General features: G+C 33.3%; 1 protein-coding gene across 1 annotated transcript in view; it reads right to left on the bottom strand.

Annotated features, from left to right (window-relative positions):
• Positions 1–3,467: 3,467 nt before the first annotated feature.
• LOC149419713 (organic cation transporter protein-like) overlaps positions 3,468–21,734 on the bottom strand; it is a 76,585-nt gene continuing 58,318 nt past the window's right edge. The window contains exons 2-6 of the mRNA XM_089637236.1: positions 9,662–9,884; positions 8,085–8,340; positions 7,163–7,795; positions 6,581–6,762; positions 3,468–5,640 (exon numbers count right to left, since the gene is read on the bottom strand). Of these exons, the coding sequence (XP_089493362.1) occupies positions 5,461–5,640; positions 6,581–6,762; positions 7,163–7,795; positions 8,085–8,340; positions 9,662–9,884 (1,474 nt within the window). The 3' untranslated portion in view covers positions 3,468–5,460. The remainder of the gene's footprint in view (positions 5,641–6,580; positions 6,763–7,162; positions 7,796–8,084; positions 8,341–9,661; positions 9,885–21,734) is intronic.

Genomic DNA, 21,734 nt, shown 5'->3' on the forward strand with positions numbered 1-21,734 from the left:
GGAAAAAAAATACCACTAGTTCGTTGCGCAATTCAAACAATCTAGATAATACTTTCCTTTGGAAAGCCATCTTACTTCCGAGTGAAGAAGAAGTGATTGATGCTGACTTCCTATATCTTCACACACTTTTTTAAAAAGTCTCAATTGGAGCGGACGTGATTTAACGTAATTCACAATTTGTACGGCTTGATCGAGAACTTTCTTTACCTCATGTTGTATTTTTTTACGACAAGGCATGTCGATGTAAAACTCAGTGACTGCTGCTGCATTCAGGTGCAACATTCTTAATTCTTGTTACAGTACCTTTTATTTTGCCAGTCAAAGCGGCAGCTCCATCGCTACGTATATCGACACATTTGTTCCAATGAATGTTATGTACATTCATTGGAAAAAAATGTGTCGATTCAATTATCAATGACTTTGAAAATTTCTTCTCCAGTGGTGTTGGTCTCCAAAGGAGCACAAATAAACAAATCCTCTTCAATAGATCCCCCGAAGGGGTATCTTACGAAAACAAGCAGTATTGATAGTCCAGCGACATCTGTACTTTCATCGAGTTGCATTGCAAACATTTCACTACTTTTCAATCTACAAATCATTGCGTGCGCAATCTCCCGTGCGCATTTTTTTTGTTAAATACATACGTTAAATCCGGACGGAACGCGGAACCCTTGTGATGCTTCTACGGAACCCCAGGGTTCCGCGGAACACCTTTTGGGAAACGCTGCTCTAATCTATACACAAGCTTCTCTGAAGGGACATAACCAGTACATTGTGTAGGGCGGTTAAACCAGTTATCTTTAAATTCCATCAGAAACAGGCCCGAACTTCACATTTTTTTGAAAATTAAAAAAAAATATTTATATTTAACACAGGAATAATGACCTAACAAAATCATTTGGAGCTTTTTATGTGGAAGGGTTTATTCCTTTGCATTATGGCCTTGCAGATATAAGTACCTATTTTTTAAATATTTCCCGTCCATATTCCTCTTTGCATCACTCTCAGTGACTACTGAAGTTTAACCCTGCACAGCTTACCTTCGTCAAAAATCGACCATTCGTCTTTTTGACGAACATTTTTTGAAATCCGATTTTTTAAATTAGATTGTTATTTTATGTAGTAAAATATAGAAAGTGAGGTAATAAATTAAACAACATAATAACAAAATCGTATTCGTTTAAAATAATACAATTGTTTTTTATGATTTTCACAATTAAACGTAATTTTACTCCTCAACATTAAGTAAAGAAGTATAATTTAAAATAATGGGTTTTTTTCTTTGACATCGTGAAGAGAAAAGATATAAAGCAACGACAACAATCGAAAATAAACTGTTGAAACCATCAAAAATTCCGCAAAATGACTATCTCAAAATAATCTCAAAAACAAAATAACTTACGGACTAAACACAACCGTACTAGCCTAGTGGCCACTAAGGTGACACGTGAACGCTATACTATCGGTAGAACCATTAAAAAGAGACAGGTAGATTTGCATTTGATACTCATCATTTTGACGAACTTTAGCCATCCGTAAATAAAACCTTGTCTTATAAAGATTAGTTTATCATTAAAAAAAAAAATAATAATATTTGACACGTCAAAATTTTTCACCAACAAATGTAGATATAATATGTATCGAAGTCACTAAAAAGCTAACAAAGTCTTTCCTACAAAAATAAAGTTTGTTGTTTACAGGAGAAAAAAAAATAATAAGCAGTAATAATTGTGGATTGAAGTACTAGTACATATTGAATTATTTGGCGGGTTCGAAATAAGCCGACGTGGCTCAGTGGTCCAGAGCATCTGAACGGACATCAGAAGGGACGGGTTCAATTCCCGTCGGCGGCATTTATTTTAACTCGGGAGATATTTTCAATTTGTATTGATATTTCAGGGGACTAATCATTGCTTATAATAATTTGTTAGCCGTAAAGTTGCAAAGAAGACACGTCATTCAACTCAAAAGCGATGTCAACAACATCAGCACCCATCATACAGATAAATAGGGATGTAAAAAGGTGACTATATACCGCCTGTAGCAGAATCCAAATTAATTTACTGGAGTCTTCCATAATTTCTTCAGTTCTCACTATTTTAAAGTTTTTCAAGAAATCTTTCAGTTTTCCGCTGAAACATAATTTATGATGACATCTATCTGTTAAGCCCCCAACTTTTTTAATTATTCAATTTCAGAACCATTTATTTATTTGGATTTTAAGGTTATATTCTACGTGTTCATAGATGGCGTTAATTAAATTGTTTTATTAAAATACGCTTTTAAGTTTTGCTTATCATTTTTTGTTTTTAATGAGTTTTTATTATTCACTGTGAATAATAAATACTCATTAAAAAACAAAAAATGTCTAGAAATTGTTACATAGTGAATGCCAAAGTAATACATGAATCATTTTGTTTGCGCCTGTACATACTAATATGAATATGAATAATTAGTTTTGTCTCCATTAGTGATTCAATCCAATATTGTATTTGTGTGACTTTCTTGAAAGAATTGAGTTTTATAATTATAATTTTATTTAATTTTTATTTTTTTTAAATATTCATTTAAGTCAATATCCAATAGAAGTCGTGCAGAGAATAATTATTAAAATCATATTAAAACCTTCGGACTACCCAACAGACCGCTTATTCGAATAATTTCAGGTACCTTCTTCTAAAAATCTGTACATTAAAAATTCATTAATTCAAATCATAAAAGAAAAAGAAAATTACCAATTTCTAACCGTAGGTACTCGACTTACATACATTTTTCCATGTCCAAAATTAAACACTTCCTTTGTACAAAATTACTTTACATACCAAGGAAGAATCTTTTTCAATCAACTCCCTGAAGAAATTAGAATCATATAAAATAATCTTACCTTTCATATCCTCAATCTACTTTGCAGCCCAAAGCACGAATCAAAAACAGCTATAGATGGACAGGGGTCGATGTTGATGATATTTATTTTAAGTTCGCCTATATCCAGATGTAGATGGACAGGGGTCGATGTTGATGATATTTATTTTATGTTCGCCTATATCCAGCTGTAGATGGACAGGGGTCGATGTTGATGATATTTATTTTATGTTTGCCTATATCCAGCTGTAGATGGACAGGGGTCGATGTTGATGATATTTATTTTATGTTCGCCTTCATCCAGCTGTGGATGGACAGGGGTCGATGTTGAAGATATTTATTTAAAAAAAATGAGTAAATAAAAATTCCAGTTTAAAATTGATTGAATTTATTTTTATTGTCAGGCTCTACTGTTCGTGTTTTGGTTATTCAGTAAAAAGGACAATTACATATTATTTATTTTTCGGAATAACTTTATTGAGTAAAACCTCAAATTGTAATATTTAAATATTGAAGACAATATTAGTGATTTCTAAACGAAAATCTGAAACAGAAAAATCAGAAAAGGAAACGGTCACATCTGGGTGTGACCGTTTCCTTTTCTGATTTTTCTGTTTCAGATTTTCGTTTAGAAATCACTAATATTGTCTTCAATATTTTAATTACATATTACGTAAAAAATATGACGTATCAATAGTTACTTATATATATTTAAAGCCCAGAGATATATATATTACATAAGTAGTTAGTATTATTTTTACGCGTGACAGCCGTTTGGCCATTTGAAGGCATTTTCAAACCCTGGCTCCATCACTTTTGGTCGAGTGTGCAATGTATCTAATGTAATCTAATGCTACGTATACATACGCTAGCCGAACTGCCAAGTTGAACCTCAACTTATAAGAAAGAACGCAACAACCGCAAATGGCGCGAAGTTGCTTCGTTACTTTCTCGTAATTTGTGGCTCGGTTCGCGGGTTTCGGTTTGCAAATGTGTACGTACCATTATGAAGTTGATGTGGGCCAATGTGGGGTAATGCCATCCCCAAATGGTGGTGAAGCCGAGACTAAAATCAGAAAATGATGTATAATAAGATTTAAAAAAATCGGAAATATTGCATCCCTTGGAGGTCTATCGATAAAGCCATATATGTCAAAACTATATTGAATAAATTCATCACTTATGGTCAGTTAGCGATATTTGCGAACACGGCCAACGATTGATAAGAAATCTTTCGACGGTCTATAGACAAATTTTAGCGCGACTTTCATAATATTAGATAAGCTTTGGTTAACTTTAATGTGCCTACTATACGTACTACTGAGAATACGAGGATTACGTTTTTTATAATACTTAAATCGTATATTGGTAAAATAGATAATGATTGCCCGCTTAAGGAAATTTTGAGATTGAATTAAATTTAAATTAAAGGTTAGGTCCTACCCACCATAATATAAAACAAGAAATAGTTACATAATATTTCATTAATTACCTATCAAATCTTTCCATTGATTATATTATACTACATTAAATATAAAATCATTTTTTAAAAATTTACAAAAAATGTAGTTAAATGTACAGTTATTGCCCACATAGTTATTCCCACAATAATACAGTGATTGCCCACTTTAGCGATTTGATAAAAACGTTAATCAAACAACCCAAAAATGGTATTAACTTATTTATTTTTATGTCGAAGGGTCATGCCGGTGGGAGAGCAATCTTGCTATTGAATAGAATCAATCCTGATATCGATATTTTTAGCATCAATGAAATTGACTTTAAAAGGCAAGCTTTCCTTTTACTATATTATATAATAATTATTCTATACAAATGCATTTAAAACGGCATTACATTTAACACTTTTGAAATTAATAAATTGAGTTCAATTTTTTTTATGGTTATTTATTTTTGGGGTATTATGCTATGTTGCGCCACCTCCTTCTTTAGCCAACGAACACTGTAATGCTGTCCGAAACGTTGACTAAAGTAGGATATAATACACGGCATAATACCCGAAATATAAATCGCTATAATACTTTGGCCTTAACGATCTTAAATCATATCTGAGTTGAATTTTGTTTTATTATCCACAAAAACTACTGTGAAATATTTATGTATTATGTTATTTAAAAAAGGAAATTAATTGAATGTGGTCAACCACTACTTGCGGGCAATCATTGTCCAGTTTTCCCTATATTATACAGTTACATAATATACAATGTACTTATGAGAAACACTCTTAACACTGAGTTTTTTACTGTTTACTTCCTAAGGAATATAAACATGTCATACAAAATACAACGAGAGGGTTTTTTCAAACAGAAAAGAAACACAAGACCCCCTGTCTTATGAATAGTTTGTATAATAAATTATGGTAGATTTTGAATTACCTTTCAGATTTTCACAATGATTTAGAATTCTCTGTTCTGGACTAAATTTGTCAAATATGGGATGGAAATTGAAGTAGGTACAGACAAACTCACTTTTGAATTATTCCATGGGAAATTTCCCAGTCAGTCTTTATATACTAATATCTCAGCTTATTTAAAAATATCAATAAATATAAAATATCAACAGGTGGTTTTTTGAGACCCTTCAAGGTGTTTCTGTCTTTGACTTTTTGGGCGATTTCTTTTTCCTAGCGATGTTCTCTGCCTCCTCGATGGTATCGGGGAGTTTGATGTTCAGGGTCTCCGGAGAGGTCAGCATCAGCAGACCGGACAAGATGGCAAAACTGCCAAATAGATAGGAGGGCAGCCCTGGAACGTATTCAGCCTGAAATTGTGTTAAGAATTGTGTTAACTATTCTTTTTTTAATATTATAGAAATAAAAAGGAACATTGGTACGATGAAACAATTTAAACTTACTCAACATTTAAAGGTGTGTATCTATGATTTGTTTCTTTGTAATGTCTCATATGTGGGATGTATATTCAGTAATTACCTGGTGACGTGTGTAGTGTATAGGAGTGTGTGTACTGTATATGTATGCGCATTGAACAGTTTACAATATTATTGACATGATGCCACTTTTAAATTTGTCGATGTCAGAATTTAGACTAAAATTATTGAATGAATACAATATTGTCAGTCTTTATATAAAGGCAACTAGAAACGAAATACAAAAATATATAACCTCATGTCGCCCCAGAACAAAAAACCACATAGAGAAGGACAGTGAAAAGTTTGAATTTAAACAAAAAGTATGGTTTATGCTTACATCATGTACAAATTTAGCCATAGAATCTAATAAAAAAATAGCAATCTTCCATGATTATTACTGGACATCATTTTTGAAGGAAAGGTAGGAAGTGCTTTCACGTATTTAATTTTTAGGCAAGGTCTACCAGTTTTCAACAATGAAACGACAAGTAGCCCCCATCAACTGGCGTGGCGAAGCGATGAACATTCCGACGTGAGCGTCTGTCTAAGACGTCATATTTCTAAGATAATTCCTCTCCACGTTTGTCCTTCTGATAATAACAATGTCGCATGTATCTTGTGTTTTTAAATAAAAGTAATCTTTTGAACAATTGTCCTCCTTCACTCTCCTTTACAATCCGCAACCCTTTTAGCACTGCGTTGAGGTGAGGCACAGTATACAACATTGCTAAATAAGTCTCTGGTAGGATGTCCCAAAAACAGTTCTCTGCTCTCCAGGGAGTCTACAAATAGCAAATATTGTAAGGATTTTAAAATGTTAGGGTTTTCTTACAAGTAAAGGTGTCTGCGGTGCCACAATGGAGCCAATACGTCCTATCATGGAGCAAGTCCCAAGCAAGGAATGACGAAGGCAAGTTGGAAACAGCTCGGAGGTGTAGACATAGAGGGAACTAAAGGCGATGGTGATGAAGTACTTGCCCAGGAGATAGAAGATCATAGAGAGCCAATCAATACCTAGAAGGAAATAAAGAGTGATACAAAATTCTTCAATTAGTTCTGTGGTTTAGCTTAATTTCTAGGTCTAATGTCTAAAGCTCCAAAATGGTCAAAATAGCAAAAGTTACATTACATAATATTTGAATAAGAAATCATTTTAAAATAATTATTGTGTATTTATATATAAGAAGATAAAGGTTACATTTGGAAGCCACCTCTTGTTTGGAGCCCCAAATACTTTAATCTGTTTGTACAGGGTTGACATTTGTCAAATGAGAACGGGTTATCAACAGCTCGGCCATGGAACTATTTTCCAAGCTCTGTGTTCTCCTCTCCTACAACATGGGTCTCTTTAAGACTTGGGTGTCTTTAAAACCCTTGAGTTAGCGTAAAAATACATAGGTTAATAAATAATTACCTTCTGGTAAAAGTGGAAAGGCGATGCAGGCAATGCCACCAGCTATGAACGAAATGCAGAGCGTTGATTTCCTTCCGATCCTGTCCAGCACCAGATAACAAGTCATGTAGGCTGGCAGTTCAACCATACTGACCAGAACAAAGTTCAAGTAAATGTTTCCAGTAAGGCTCACTGCGTTGATGCTTAAACCGTAGTAGGTAAACGTGCAAGTTATCCACCAAAATGAACAAGTTAACAATCTAACCATGATAATTTTGGATTTTAAGCACTGTATAAAAGCGTTTTGCTTCTTTTCTGGATCGGATTTTACTTGAGTGTGTTCGTTCTCTGCGTTCAAATATAAGCTCTCCATTGATTTCTCTGATAAAGTTGTTCCATTCTTCTTTGCAGCTTTCTTGAGAATTTCAACAGCCTTTTCGAATTGGCCTTTGCTAATGAGCCAACGAACGCTCTCCTGAATTAGCCAAAAATAGACGATGAATAAGAGGGAAGGAGTGTAGAGGACACGGAGAAGATCCCTCCAGTAGGGTACAAGCCAAGCGATCAAACCAAGCAGCATAGCGCCAGAAGAATAGAACATGCAGATGATAGTGGAGCCCAGAACACGACGTTTTGGACCCACCAGCTCCATTCCTGTAAACAATAATAGCAATAATTGGAGTAAATCTGATAATTTTGACAGAAACACTACAAATAGAGTATTTTTGGCTTCAATTAGATTTACGAGATTTGAACTGAAAAACATGAAACATGGGGTCTAACAGTTTAGATAGTGTTATTTAACGCAAAATTTTTATAACAACTATTTTGCTAATTCTGGTACAATTGCCAACCTAGGTACAAAAGTATTATGAGAAACTGGAGTAGCTTGAGGACCGGAATCTGGTTCTACTACGCTAAGGAGAAAAAACTGCAAAATTACCCAGAATAAAGCCAGCACTGAAGACTCCAGATCCAAAGAGTGGCTCCAAGAATTCAAATATCAAAAACATGACATAGGAAGTGGAAAAAGACCTGGCGAGTCCAAATACGCCGGCAAGGAAAGCAGAGGACACGAAGGCCAGCCTCCGCCCATACCTGTCTGAAACAACGGAGACCAGGGGCAGGGCACAGAGGAGACCCACACTGTGGATGGTGCCGACTAGGGTTCGCTTCCATCCGTCGCACTGTATTTCAAGCTGGAAAAATATGGTCAATTTTGGCATAAGTTACATCGCCTTGATTTTATTTTTCATTGGTTCATTTGCATTAATTATTATTGCCCTTCATCTCAAACATTTCATCGAAAAAACACAGCATCGTTTACTTGCACATTTATACTAATGGTACTGGAAATCAGCTACTTTGTTGACAAATATTGAGTGCTTATGCGAGTACGATAAACAGATAGAAATATGGTAATCTTACAAAATAAATAGGTATGTTGGTTTAATAAAACTAAATCACTTCATTTACAGACTACTACTTTCAAAATAAACGACATGTTTAGAAACCAATGGTTTTTGTTGAAAGGGTCGATTATTTTGATTAAATCGTGGTACATATAAAGAAATTTATTTTCATTAAAATAAAATGGTGCCACAGAGTTAATTTACGATTATTGAAAAAGAAATATTAATGTTTGCAATTGTCACAGCCAAGTGTCACGTCTTGATGGTTTATTGGGATTTTGAGAAGAGTTGTACTTAATCCTTATATTTGAAAACCGTTGTGGTAAGTAAGTAGTAGAATGAAACAACACGTTGTAACTCCATCGTACTGAGGTCTCCATTGTAACCACTCTTTCTGTTACATCAATTTTTTTGTGGAAAAGAAGGAGATGTTACAACAATGTTATCTATGGCAGGACCGTATTTATAAAGTGTGATGTGTGGAAGATGGACGGAGAACAGGCTTGCACGTGCGCGGACGGGAACACGAAAATGATGGCTGGCCATGTGAGATTGATTGGAAGAGATTCCAAAACACTTCGGAACACATTTACACCGGATATCATCTTAAAAATATATGAAACATATGTGTGACCTTTCCTGGAATATGTTTTCCAAATATAGAGTCCATATTTTGCGAAAGATATAGATCTAATAGAGAAAGTACATAGACGATTTATAAAAATTCCAAGAACTTTAAAAGACCGGCAATATGAAGATAGACTCAAAAAACTAAGATTACCATCGTTAAAAGAAAGAAGAGAAAGGGATGATTTAATTGAAATTTTCAAAAATTTACCTAGACATTATAATTGCCCTTTGATCCAAGAAATCTTCACCATTAACAAAAAATATAAATCTCCATTGACACTCAATAAAACGAATAAAACACCTCTCGCATCTAATCCTAGGAAACACTTCCTTACCGATAGAGTAGTGGATGTATGGTTCTTCCGTGACAAACTTCAACAACGTGTCATCAATTTAACTAACATAAGCCAATTTAAATGTGTCCTGTGATTAGTGAAGCATTTAATAGTACTATAATAAAGACGGGTTTAATTGCTACCTCTTTGACTATAGAATGACCTAATCCAAAGACAAAGTCTTCGCACCCGATGACTGTGTTATGGTCAAAGGCATCCGGGATGCAGGTGGAGTTGACCAGGGAGGTGTTCAGGAAAGGGGCGTATCTGAAACACCTTCTGGGGTCCTCGCTGTCTGGCATTGCGTAGTGAAGCCATTCGGCCTCCAAAGGTGTGTTCTCGGTGTCGCATTCTGGCACGGCACATCTGTTGGTGAAATTTCAAATTATATGTTAAATTACTATTTCTAAAAAATCTTTCCAGTTACTATAAAAATACATCGTTCAGTAAATGAAAGAGCTATGTCAACAGGATTCGGAAGAACCCTTCCTCATTGAAGGCAAAACAACAACAACAAAAAATACAAAAAATCATGTTCTTAAACAATTTTACTTTGAAACAATAACCAATCATTTAAATTTTTTAAACTTTCAACTTTAGTCTTGGCATTGGCCGTGTTTAATGACCATATCTGAATAGCCAGCTATTTCACCACCTTCCCCTCCCTATCTCCTTCCCCTCCACACTACCTTCAGCGTAACAATATACCCCCATTGAGGATGCCATATTTTCACTTACTCCAACCGGTTGGGAGCAGTTGGTACTATTGTTCGTTTTCATACACACGGTGTATCGGCGGTGTGTTATGGGCACTTTGCTGTCCGGTAACATTTTTTTTTAATAAAAAATTTATTATTCATATTTTCACCACATGTCACCACTGTTTTATCCTTTGTCACAGTTTGAAAACCCATCTGGGAATATTTTATTCGAGTTTCGTTGAATAATATACGTACGTACATACATTTGTATATATGGCATGGCACCATTCGTCTCATTTTTAACTATTATTATTTAGTGTGTATGAAAGAGTGAAGACGCTTTTTGACACACTTGCTAATAACTAATAACAGCTGTTGAACACGAGAAACAATGCCAATGACAGTGACGGAGTGTGGATTTTTTTATAATTTTTTGTATTTAATTGAAAAAAAATGTTACCGGACAGCAAAGTGCCCATAACATTTTTTACTCCAAATGTGCTAAGGAAAAGCTGGTTAAAGTTTGTCGGGTACGTGCCGATACACCCTGTATATATTTTTATTAATAATTTACGCCTGAATCATATACATATATACTAATTACTGTAATATCGTATCTTCCGTTTCCGATGTAATTAGGTAGTGATATTTTTGAGCTGTTTATCGAATCTGACGAACTAATAATATATATTTTTAAATTATATTCAAACGATTTACAGGCATAGAAAATAAAAGATTTTTTCCTGCTTATTTTACATTAAAAAAAGCAAAATTAAATTAAAATTATTTATTTGACCTACTTCCATTCGATACATAGTAGATTGAAGTATCTATTTAATGTTTATACAGATTGAATTAAGTCAGGTAATTAAGTACTTACATCTACATCACATCTACCAAACTTATAATATAACTATTCTACTCACTATAATACCTATTATATTATTAATTACTGTTATATCTCTGCTTACTAGCCGATTTCTGTGTGTTGGGAACTCTCGATAAAGTAAAAGGTTCTTTACAATAATTGCGTGTATTTACGTTACAATAAATAAGTCTGGATTTAGCTACACTGTTCATTACCCGAGGGTTGGTAATTCTCTGTTTCTAGAAGCTTGAAGTCTGACAAGGATACCCCACAGGCAATTGCTACACTCTGTCGGACTCTGGAGTAAGCTTTCTGACTAGTGCCATCTATCGCTTGAATACCCAACTTATTACCATACATCACAATTACTTATAAATAACTACAATAATGTACTGTGCACTCCTATTCCAAACACAAGCTAACGATTTTATGGAGGAGTAGTATTCACATCTCTTAAGAGGAAGCTACAGGCCAAAAATGTTTATATTCTTGGTATACCTTATATTGTAGGTAATAGGCTTTAAAATCGAGTCTAGAAACGTTATATTTCTAGTACAAAACTGGTTTTTATTTATTTTGTAAATAATTCAATAAGAAAGCAAAACGTTAATCAAGTGAAACTGTCACAGATAATCTTAGCTATAAGACTGTATTTTTTTTAAGTTGTTTCCTTTATGCGTTGATACATTTCTGTTGAAAAAAAAAATTTTTAGTAGTTTACATTTATATTTTTTATTCAGTAATTTATTTTTTTACTTGTACTCTACTCAAGCGAAACGATAGGAAAACCTTCAATTTGTTTAAAGCAATTTTTTTGGTATTCACAATATACACCAATTCGTTATAAAGATAAATCAAAATAGTGATTTAGCATTAATCTTCGCCTTAATATGTAGAAACTCAATGTAAATAGATTTTATATTTATTTACTTTATTACTTTAATCAAAAAAATAATTTTTATATTCTGGTAACGAATATAATAATTTATAAATTCCAGAATTTCAAGCCAATTCACTACAAAATAGAATTATTAATTGTAGAATTGTTAATTGGCCACATTGAGACGACTTATTTATATGATTCTATTAACCCCCGCCTTCAATTTTTATGATGTTTAAAATGATTTATTCATCTAAATGGTTAACCGGTATAACTGCTTCATCAACCAATTTATTCTTATAACTGTGTATCGCAAAAACTTTGTATGCATAAAAAGAATCTCAAATTTTAATAGATTGCACAATTTTTTTGTCTAATGTATAGATGATAATTTTGTGACTAGTATAAAGCTTGCTTATTTTGTTTTGACATACATAATAGGAGTTTCATGATGTGAAATATTAATTAAAGTGTGGTAAGATAACCATACCAGTTTTTGTATTGCTTAGTATCACAAAAACGAAATATTGAATCAATAATTATATTCGGTAAGTCTGAATCAAAACTTTCGGTTAGTATTACGAGAACATATGTCCCTCCCGGATAGATTAAAAGTTAGTAGGTATTAAGAGAACATGAGTTCTTCCCGGATAGAGTAATAGTTAGAATTCAGAGAACATGAGTTTATCCCGGATAGATTAAAAGTTAGTATTAAGAAAACATGAGTTCCTCCCGGATAGATTAAAAGTTAGTATTAAGAGAACATGAGTTCCTCCCGGATAGATTAAAAGTTCCGCGTTCATGTCTTGGTCGTATATAATCATAACACAGTGTCAAGAATTTTTCACTTTTTCATCAATTAAAGGGTCTAAAACTTTTGAAGCCGGATCTATGCTTCGAAGCATTTTAAAAAGATGAAATAAATTTAAGAGTAACCAATATTTTTCAAATTTGATCTTATAAATTCCATCTTCGGTCTCAATTTACTCGAAAACGAAAGCTCAAATCAAAATAAATTTTCTGTGAAATTGACTCCAAAAATGTGATGTAGATTCACCGGTTGCACCGCTAGTTTCTGGACACTGTGTATGTCACTTATATTTTAAATTAGAATTGAATCTGAAATGATGGTCTACAACATCCTCGAAGGGTAAAAACAAAAGATGTAATTCAATAGAAAAATGTTTTCTCTTTTAAAGTAAAATAGAAGAGAAAATGATTTTTGCTTGAAATTGAATGAAAGACTTCTACTTAAATATCTTAATCAGTATGAAAGACCATTAGTTACTTTCCTGTAAGTGTCGTTTGACGCTGTGAAGATGTAATTTGTAGCATAATTAGAGCTGAAAAACATGGGTATGACTATACACATGTAGGTATTTCTTTGGAATTTTCCAAACTGGCCGATATCCACAAACAAATGGTCCAAATCCACATCCTTCTTGGCTACCATGATGAAATTGTTAAAAAAATTACCACACTTTTACAAAATTCCGTAGAAATTTATTCCGAATCGCTCAAAAATCACATTCATACTCATAGCGGTATAAAAACTTTAGTTAAGATAATGAAAAACTTTAAAAATAGAAATACAATATCACATCAACGGGTTTTACGCACACTAACATTAGATAACCTAAAGGTTATAACATTATTCACCTTTGCGTAAGTACTTTTTTTTATATTATACATGGTGTATCGGCATGTACCCGACAAACTTTAACCAGCTATTCCTTAGCACATTTGGAGTGCAAAATGTTATGGGCACTTTGCTGTCCGGTAGCATTTTTTTTTCAATTAAAAACAAAAAAAATAAAAATTTCCACACTACATCACTGTCATTGGCATTGCTTTTCGTGGTCAACAGCTGTTATAAGCAAGTTTGTCGAAAAGCGTCTTCGCTCTTTCGCACACACTAAATAATAAAAGTTAAAAATAAGACGAATGGTGCCGTGACATTTCGTTGAGATTGTAAAAGCGCGCCAATATAGGTACACACGTACATTATTCAACGGAATTCGAATAAAATATTGCCAGATGGGTTTTCAAACTTTGACAAAGGATAAAACAGTGGTGACATGTGGTGAAAATATGAATAGTAATTTTTTTATTAAAAAAAAACGTTACCGGACAGCAAAGTGCACATAAGATTTTTTACTCCAAATATGCTAAGGAATAGCTGGTTAAAGTTTGTCGGCTACGTGCCGACACACCCTGTATATCGTTCCAATAAACCGAATCGTTTTGACGATGAAAATGAAAAAAATATTTTGAAAGTCTTGTTTTTTTCTGTGATTCTAATTTATTGTTTCTGATAATAAAGAAAATGACTTGCTAACCAATTTCGCGATGCAATAAAGGTTTGGCAAGAAATATAGTACGCCAAAGCTAATTGCAAACGGAATGAGTTGGAAACCAAGTGATTTTACCTTAGAAAATGCAATTTGAATTTAATTGTTGATACCTGTTTAAAGCTAATACATGGCAAAGGTATTAATTAAAATGACTGGCTTACTACGATGCTTCCAGACAAATGATAAAGATGACACGTGTATAAATACAGGGTGTTATATGATATACCTGACAATCTAAATTCTATATACCGACTTCTTTAAAGCTTTCGACCAAAAAAAGTTAAAGTAAACCACTCAATCCTTATGGCCAAACTATATGCTATCGGTATTAGAAACCCCTTGTTATCATTCTTTAATTCTTATTTAAGGAATTGAATACAAAGAGTTAAATAAAACAACTTTGTGTCTACTATTATTGAAGTAACGTCTGGCGTACCTCAAGGTGCACATCTAGCACCGTTTCTTTGTAACTTGTTTATAAACGACATTTTTAGTATTTTTTCTCATACACGCTTTTAGCTTTTTGCGGACGACAATAAGATTCTAAAGATTATAAAAAATCACGATGACTGCCTTCTTTTTCAATCGAATATCGACTCTTTCAATGATTGGTGTAAAATTAATTGTTTGAAACTAAATGTCGATCAATGCAAAATTATGTCCTTCTATAGATCAAAAAAACCGATTGTCTTCGAATACAAATTTAATAATATTTGCTTAACAACTGTTACATCTATTAAAGACCTTGGTGTCTCTCTTGATAGCAAGCTTTCTTTTCGGGATCACATAACTGCAATCGTTAATAAATCCCTCAAACTACTTGGTTTCATCACTAGAATCACTTCGGACTTCAAAAACGTAAATACCCTTAGAACTCTTTACTGCTCCTTGGTTCGCCCCCATCTTGAATATGCTTGTGTTATTTGGTCTCCTTTTTATGCTGTCCACATTCGACGCATTGAATCTGTTCAACATCGGTTCTTAAGATGGATTGCTAGGAGACTAGGTTTAGAAAAAGGCAAATACTCATATGATGAAATTGAACTAACTCTAAACCTCTCTCCTTTGGAAGTCCGTCGGGAAAGAAATGACCTCATTTGCTTCTTCAAAATTATAAATGGTATTGTTGATTCACCTACTCTACTGCAACTCATTCCCTTCAATATCCCCCCTCGCAAAGACTCAGAAATAATGAATTGCTCTTCCTCAACCATCATTCGACAAATTATGGATATTATTCACCATTGTCCAGAATGTGTAGACCTGGTCAACTCAAGTCAAAACCTTAACTTTTTTGGGATAAGTCTGAATGATTTTTGCCAGTCGCTAAACAAGTGACGGAATATTATAAGTGTCCTGTGGTCCTGACCCACGGCGTATTCTTGACTTGATTCGACTTGTCACTTTATTTTCTTATATTATATCTACCATATGTCTTTGCTTTCATGTACCTTTGTCTACTCCTGTATTTTTCTTTTTACTTTATTCGTGTTATTATTTTGTAATTTGGACGATGTCCGTTAGTAAATAAATAAATATTTTTCGCTTAAAGCGACATAAGACTAAGACGAAATAACGGGAGCTTGCTCGACGCTCACATTTTAATTATTCCTAAAGTAAAATGAAAGAAAGTTGCTCAGAAAATTAAGTTCGCTATAGAAAGGTAACGGTCTACAGCGCAGTGCAGTGTGGAACATTTCTGCAGAGGGTCTTACAGCATTTGGTTAATGTCGATTGCTTACCGACCCGTGTGCGCCATCTCTTGGGCCGGCTAGTAGCCAGTTTCAAAGATTTTTAGACAATGACTTTAATTTTAATTTTTTATGATATTTATTCAGTTGTTTTTACATAGTGTCTTACAAAATTGAGTCTTGAGTATTCAGTTTGATTGTATCTTGATAATTGGATTTAGGTTTTAATTAAATATATATATATTTTTTTTTTGTTTTTACGTGATTCATTGAACTAAATTTTTGCTGTATACTAAAACTATATTTGATTTCTACGACGACCATCTTACAGGTACGGTGCGTCTTTTTGCATATTGCATATTAGGTATTATACATTCATTTACTTTTAGGTATACGTTTTCATGTTCTACGGAGGTAGAAAGACCTGATTTTTATGTCTTCAGATAATACGTTAAATATTTCAGGGATTTTATGAATCTTTCTTCTATTTCCGCACACATTTTGTGATTTATTAATTATAAACATTTGTGCTTTTCTATGTCTAATAGGGTAATTGTGGTTAATGGGTTTTTTGAATTCTGTGTTCCAGAATGAATCCAGCGTTAATTGGTAATCTACCCTATTACGTATGGGGAGTACGTTACACAATGAAAACATTTTTTTATAATCGCCTTCATATAATTGGTTTTTTTTTCCCTTCTATCAATTTTAGGAGTTGTATTTGCTCCATCGACATCGTGATAATACATTAAAAACTATTAATTCATTAGTTAAGGGTAGGCAATCTCGTTTTCAATCGGATTACGAAGAATTTGAAGAGTTTTCTAATAAATTAGTAAAACTCATTTTATTCCGTGCTGAATGAGTTTACACGAGGTGAATTTCAAAGTTTCCAGAATTCCAAGAATATTTCAAAATTTCCCAAAATTGACTTGAGAATTTCGACTTCAAAAACCAAAATATGAAAAATTTGTACGTTTCCTTTTTCCCTAAAAAGAATTTCCCTATATCGAGTGAAAATTCCCTAGACATACCTTCTATTTCTTCACTGTAATATGAGATGCTAACCGTTCGAACCTTCGAATAACCAGATGTTTGCGAGTGTGTTGCCGTAGGCAAATTTGCTCGGCGAACAGATTCGGCGAGCAGATCCGTACTTGAATTCAGTGCATAACACAGTTCATTATATTGTTACTGGTTATCGTAAAAGTTGGCGATTGAGGACATTATGTACATTATATAATTTAGATATTATTTAGCATAATTCCTAATTGATTCTAAAAAAACCGACGTAATTTTTTTTGGTTTGCCTTGATATTAATCGTTCTGTTGAATGGTCGATGCAATTTTATGAAAATTACAGCTGTTAAAAATTAATAAAAAAATTACAGGAAACCGGAAACATATAAAATAGCACCCAATAATTTATAAATTTTATTGAAGTGAAAAAAACATGTTTATGTTAGTACTTGATGCGTTTTGACACGTTTCAGAGTGGACGATGTTCTTAGTATCGCCCTGGTTAAAACCAGGACGACTATTCAGAATTTAAACGTTGATCTGAATATGCCATTCCTATTGAAATTAAAAACACCATGGAAATAGAAAAGTTAAAAATAGTCATCAAATTATGGCTAACTAAACATGAAGATGAGGAAATCATTAAATTTATGAAGTAACCCCAACGCAACCTACAGACAACAAACATAAATACTTTTTGCTTAATTTATTTTATATTTTGGTGGAACCAACAAATGATGAGGAAACCGTGATCAACACATACAACAACCTACAGTCCGCCTCGGAACAGGAATACCTAGTGAGGAGGACTGAGAACAAACTACATCACTTTATATCTTTATTTTACTTAATATTGTATCTTTTTAACTTTACTTTATAATGCCGTTAAATAAAAAAGATATGAATAGCGAGATACTTCCCCAACTTCCTCTTCACCATCTCCTTCCTCTCCCAACATCCTTCAACATCACAACATACTCCGATTGGGGATGACATAGTGACACTGGCTCCAGACGGTTAGTAGAGGTATTCACATCAAAAATATGTTGCCAATTCTAGCAATCATGAATTCCTAATTATGGTCTCTCCCCTGGGGATACTGATAGTATCAACGATATGATAAATATAAAAATAAAAAGTATGACGTTTCTAGATTATATTTTTACTCGATCACTCTGAATCAGTGATACAGTTAAATAGTTGCAATGTCGAAAAGGTCGAAAGATTTAGATACCTCGGCAGTATTCTCACGGAGACTCTTGACCCAGATGTAGAGGTTAGGTGCAGAATTGAAGCAGCAAGAACTGCGTTCATTAAAATAAAAATCCCTCTTCTGCAATGATAATATCAGCTTAAAACCAAGGCAGAGAATGCTAAAATGTTATGTGTGGTCGGTCTTGTTGTATGGATGTGAAACATGGACCTTGAAAGTAAATACCATGAACAGATTAGAGGCTTTTGAAATGTGGCTTCACCGGAGAATACTCAAAGTCCCATGGACCGACATGATCACCAACACAGAAATTCTCAGACGGGCTAGAGCAGAGAGAGAACTGCTTAGATTAATAAAAATCAGGAAAATTTCATATCTGGGTCATGTACCTACTTCGAGGGGAGAAGTATCACTTGCTCCAGTTAATATTGAAAGGCAAGATAGAGGGTCGCAGATGGCCTGGTAAGAGACAAATGTCTTGGCTGCGAAATATACGAGAGTGGACCGGCATTAGAAGTGTGGAGGAGCTATTCCGGGCAGCGCAAGACAAAGAGACATTTTCTAGAGTGATCGCCAACGTCGGGGGGACCTGATACGGCACATAAAGAAGAAGAATGACGTTTCTGAGTTAGCATCGCATTTGGGTCCTACCCAAGCGTCGTGAGTTTAATTTATATACTGGCTAAGCAGGACTTTGCGACATTACGACAAAAGCAACAATTTCCAATTCCGGTAGTAACAGAAATCCAGTATCAGTTCCTAAATAATTACTCAACGCGGGTGGGATGTTATCACTTTCACATAATATACAAACATACTTTCCTGTAATGGTCATCTTCGGCAGTGAATACGAAATGCGTATCGTATATCGCAGATGCCAGCAAGGGAAGACAAATATACATATAATCTATAAACTGTGTCTTTCCGAACTCTCCGATGTTAACCAAGATCTGGTCTAAATTAATATTCACAGAAGACATGGCGAAGAATCGAAAACTTTACCAAAATTCACAATAACATCCGTTAACTTAGTAAATATTTCAGAAAAAACCGATGGAATAATCAAAATCACTCCGAAACACAATGCATTGTACTTGTAATTCACATAACTGGTTTCGCACAAAATTATTTGCAAGCTTTGGAAAATTGTATTGAAGAAAAGCACTACATTATTGAATTAAGTTTTTATAGAATTTTCTTATTATCACAAACACTTTTATGATTAATAAAGAAGAACAATAGGTTTTATCTGTTATGCCAAAAAAATAAACAAAAAACTTAAGGCGATACCATACGTCGTGTAATATTTTGAATCGAGCCGCCATCAATAACACTCCTTACGTAGATGGCGATAAGGCTTAAATTCCCGCTTACCACCATCCAGCTGTTTTGATTTATGCAAGAAAAAAACATGGCCAAAAAGTGCCTTTTATTTTATTTTGAGGATGTTCAGGCATAAATATTTAAATGTTTTCCGATCATTTTATAAATAACTTAATTTGCCACATTATACAATAAAACCATAACCGAAAGTGGGTTCGTAAGTAGGAAATTTTGAACTTTAAAGCAGTTTTCATAGGCCTATACATTATTTTTTTCTGGGCTTATAAAAAGACTTATGTAAAAAATACTAGATTGTTTCAAAAGCCAAGATGTATTATACTCGCGGTATTTATTTAAAGCATCTGAAACATTTCTAGGCGACCAAATTTTCAAACCAAAAACACATGATTTTGTATTACTACGTATGGCATCGCCTTAACGATGAATTATTTTTATCTCGTAACGTCGTTGACCATTAGAATTAATTCCGTTTTCAGTATCAAAACAAATAACCTTTAAAGTAAAACATTTCGGTTTAAGACGCCTAAAAAACCTTTTTACTCGAATCTCGAAAATCTATTATTATTATTGATATCTTGGAAAATTACAAGCAGATGTAGCAATCGCAAAAGCCACAAAAGAACTGAAAATAATATCAGAATGATTAAATTTGTGTGTAGGTTTGTAACAGATTCCGCGTGTTTACATCTCACCTTCTGCTAATATTTACCGTAATGCCCATACCTGTGACGATACTCTAAAATTCATCTCTCACGAGAACAGTAAAGCACCTGTTTTGATTTAATTGATTAGCTAACAATGGATAAATGGCAATTTTTTTCACAAACGTGAAACAGGAAACATTGAATCATCCGTGACGGTCACATATATACATATATATATATATATATTGTTAACGCTGATTTTGGGCTCCTTAACCCTTAAATGCATGATTTATTAATTTTTCTGGAAAAAAATATATTTTGTAGATATTTACATGCATATGCAAGGAAATATAAAGAATTTTTTTTTTGTAATTTTTTAACCTGTTGTATGCCAGGAAATTCCAAGCTTTTTTGAAAAAAACCGCGCGCAAATTACTCTCCTGCCTTTTGGTCAAACATCCGTTTAAAATCAAAGAAATTGTTTATTTTGCGATTGTTTTCTGTTTATCAGATAATGTATCTTATTATTCATATATATTACATGATAATATTGTTACAAGTTTTCCCAGAATAGCTAACTTTAACAAAAAAATGTGATATTTGATTAAAAAAAAATATTGCAGATTTACAACACCATGTATTTAATAAAAAAATAATATGAACAATTTACGTATGAAAAAAAAAATAAAAAACCTAAAAAAATTCTCAAAACTAATAAGTGTACCGGAAAAATACGAGTTATTACATATAAGTATTGTATTATTGTATCTAATTACCTAAGAAAATCAAAATAATAACAGCAAAACCAAACTGTAATTCTAACCTCCAACCGATTTTCGAGAATCTTCACTTTGTTAAAGAAAAAGTGACATTTGACATTCGCGAAAGAAAAAAAAGGTGATGCCACTCGATAAAATATATTACCGTGAACTTGATAATTCTAAAACGGCATGCATTAAGCATACACCAAAGAGTTAAAGGTGGTTTGAACGGTATGTTGCAGTTTTGCAACAGTATGCATTTAAGGGTTAAAACGGTAATTCAATTAACCAAAACATCACATACTTAAGGTTGTACACATAAAAACTACTTAGTGAGCGTTCACAAAGAAGAAGAAAACACATTTTAACACCACTTATTTTAATGAGGTCACAGGCAGACTACATAACAGGCTATTGTCATTGCTTCTTTCTTTACTGTTATTTTATTTTTTATGTTTTAACTAAATTTAATTCTTTAATTTTTCTCATAAAAATTTAATACTGCACTATGTATATGTAAAAATATAAAATAAAAACTTTGTGTGTAAATGGAACTTGTGCCGTAAATACTAAATAAATAAAAATTGTTTGAAAGGGAGATATATAAATACAATTGTTAGAGGGAGCGTGCTAGATCTATTACGAAATAGATAATAATAAAGCAAAAGTTGTGAACACATTTCATGAAACCCGACTCGTTTAAAAAATAACAAAAATCTCTCGACAAATGCCTAGGTTGC

Source organism: Hesperophylax consimilis, chromosome 11 (genome assembly GCF_061612785.1).
Source record: "Hesperophylax consimilis isolate HC1 chromosome 11, BYU_Hcon_1.0, whole genome shotgun sequence".
Lineage (NCBI taxonomy): Eukaryota > Metazoa > Arthropoda > Insecta > Trichoptera > Limnephilidae > Hesperophylax > Hesperophylax consimilis.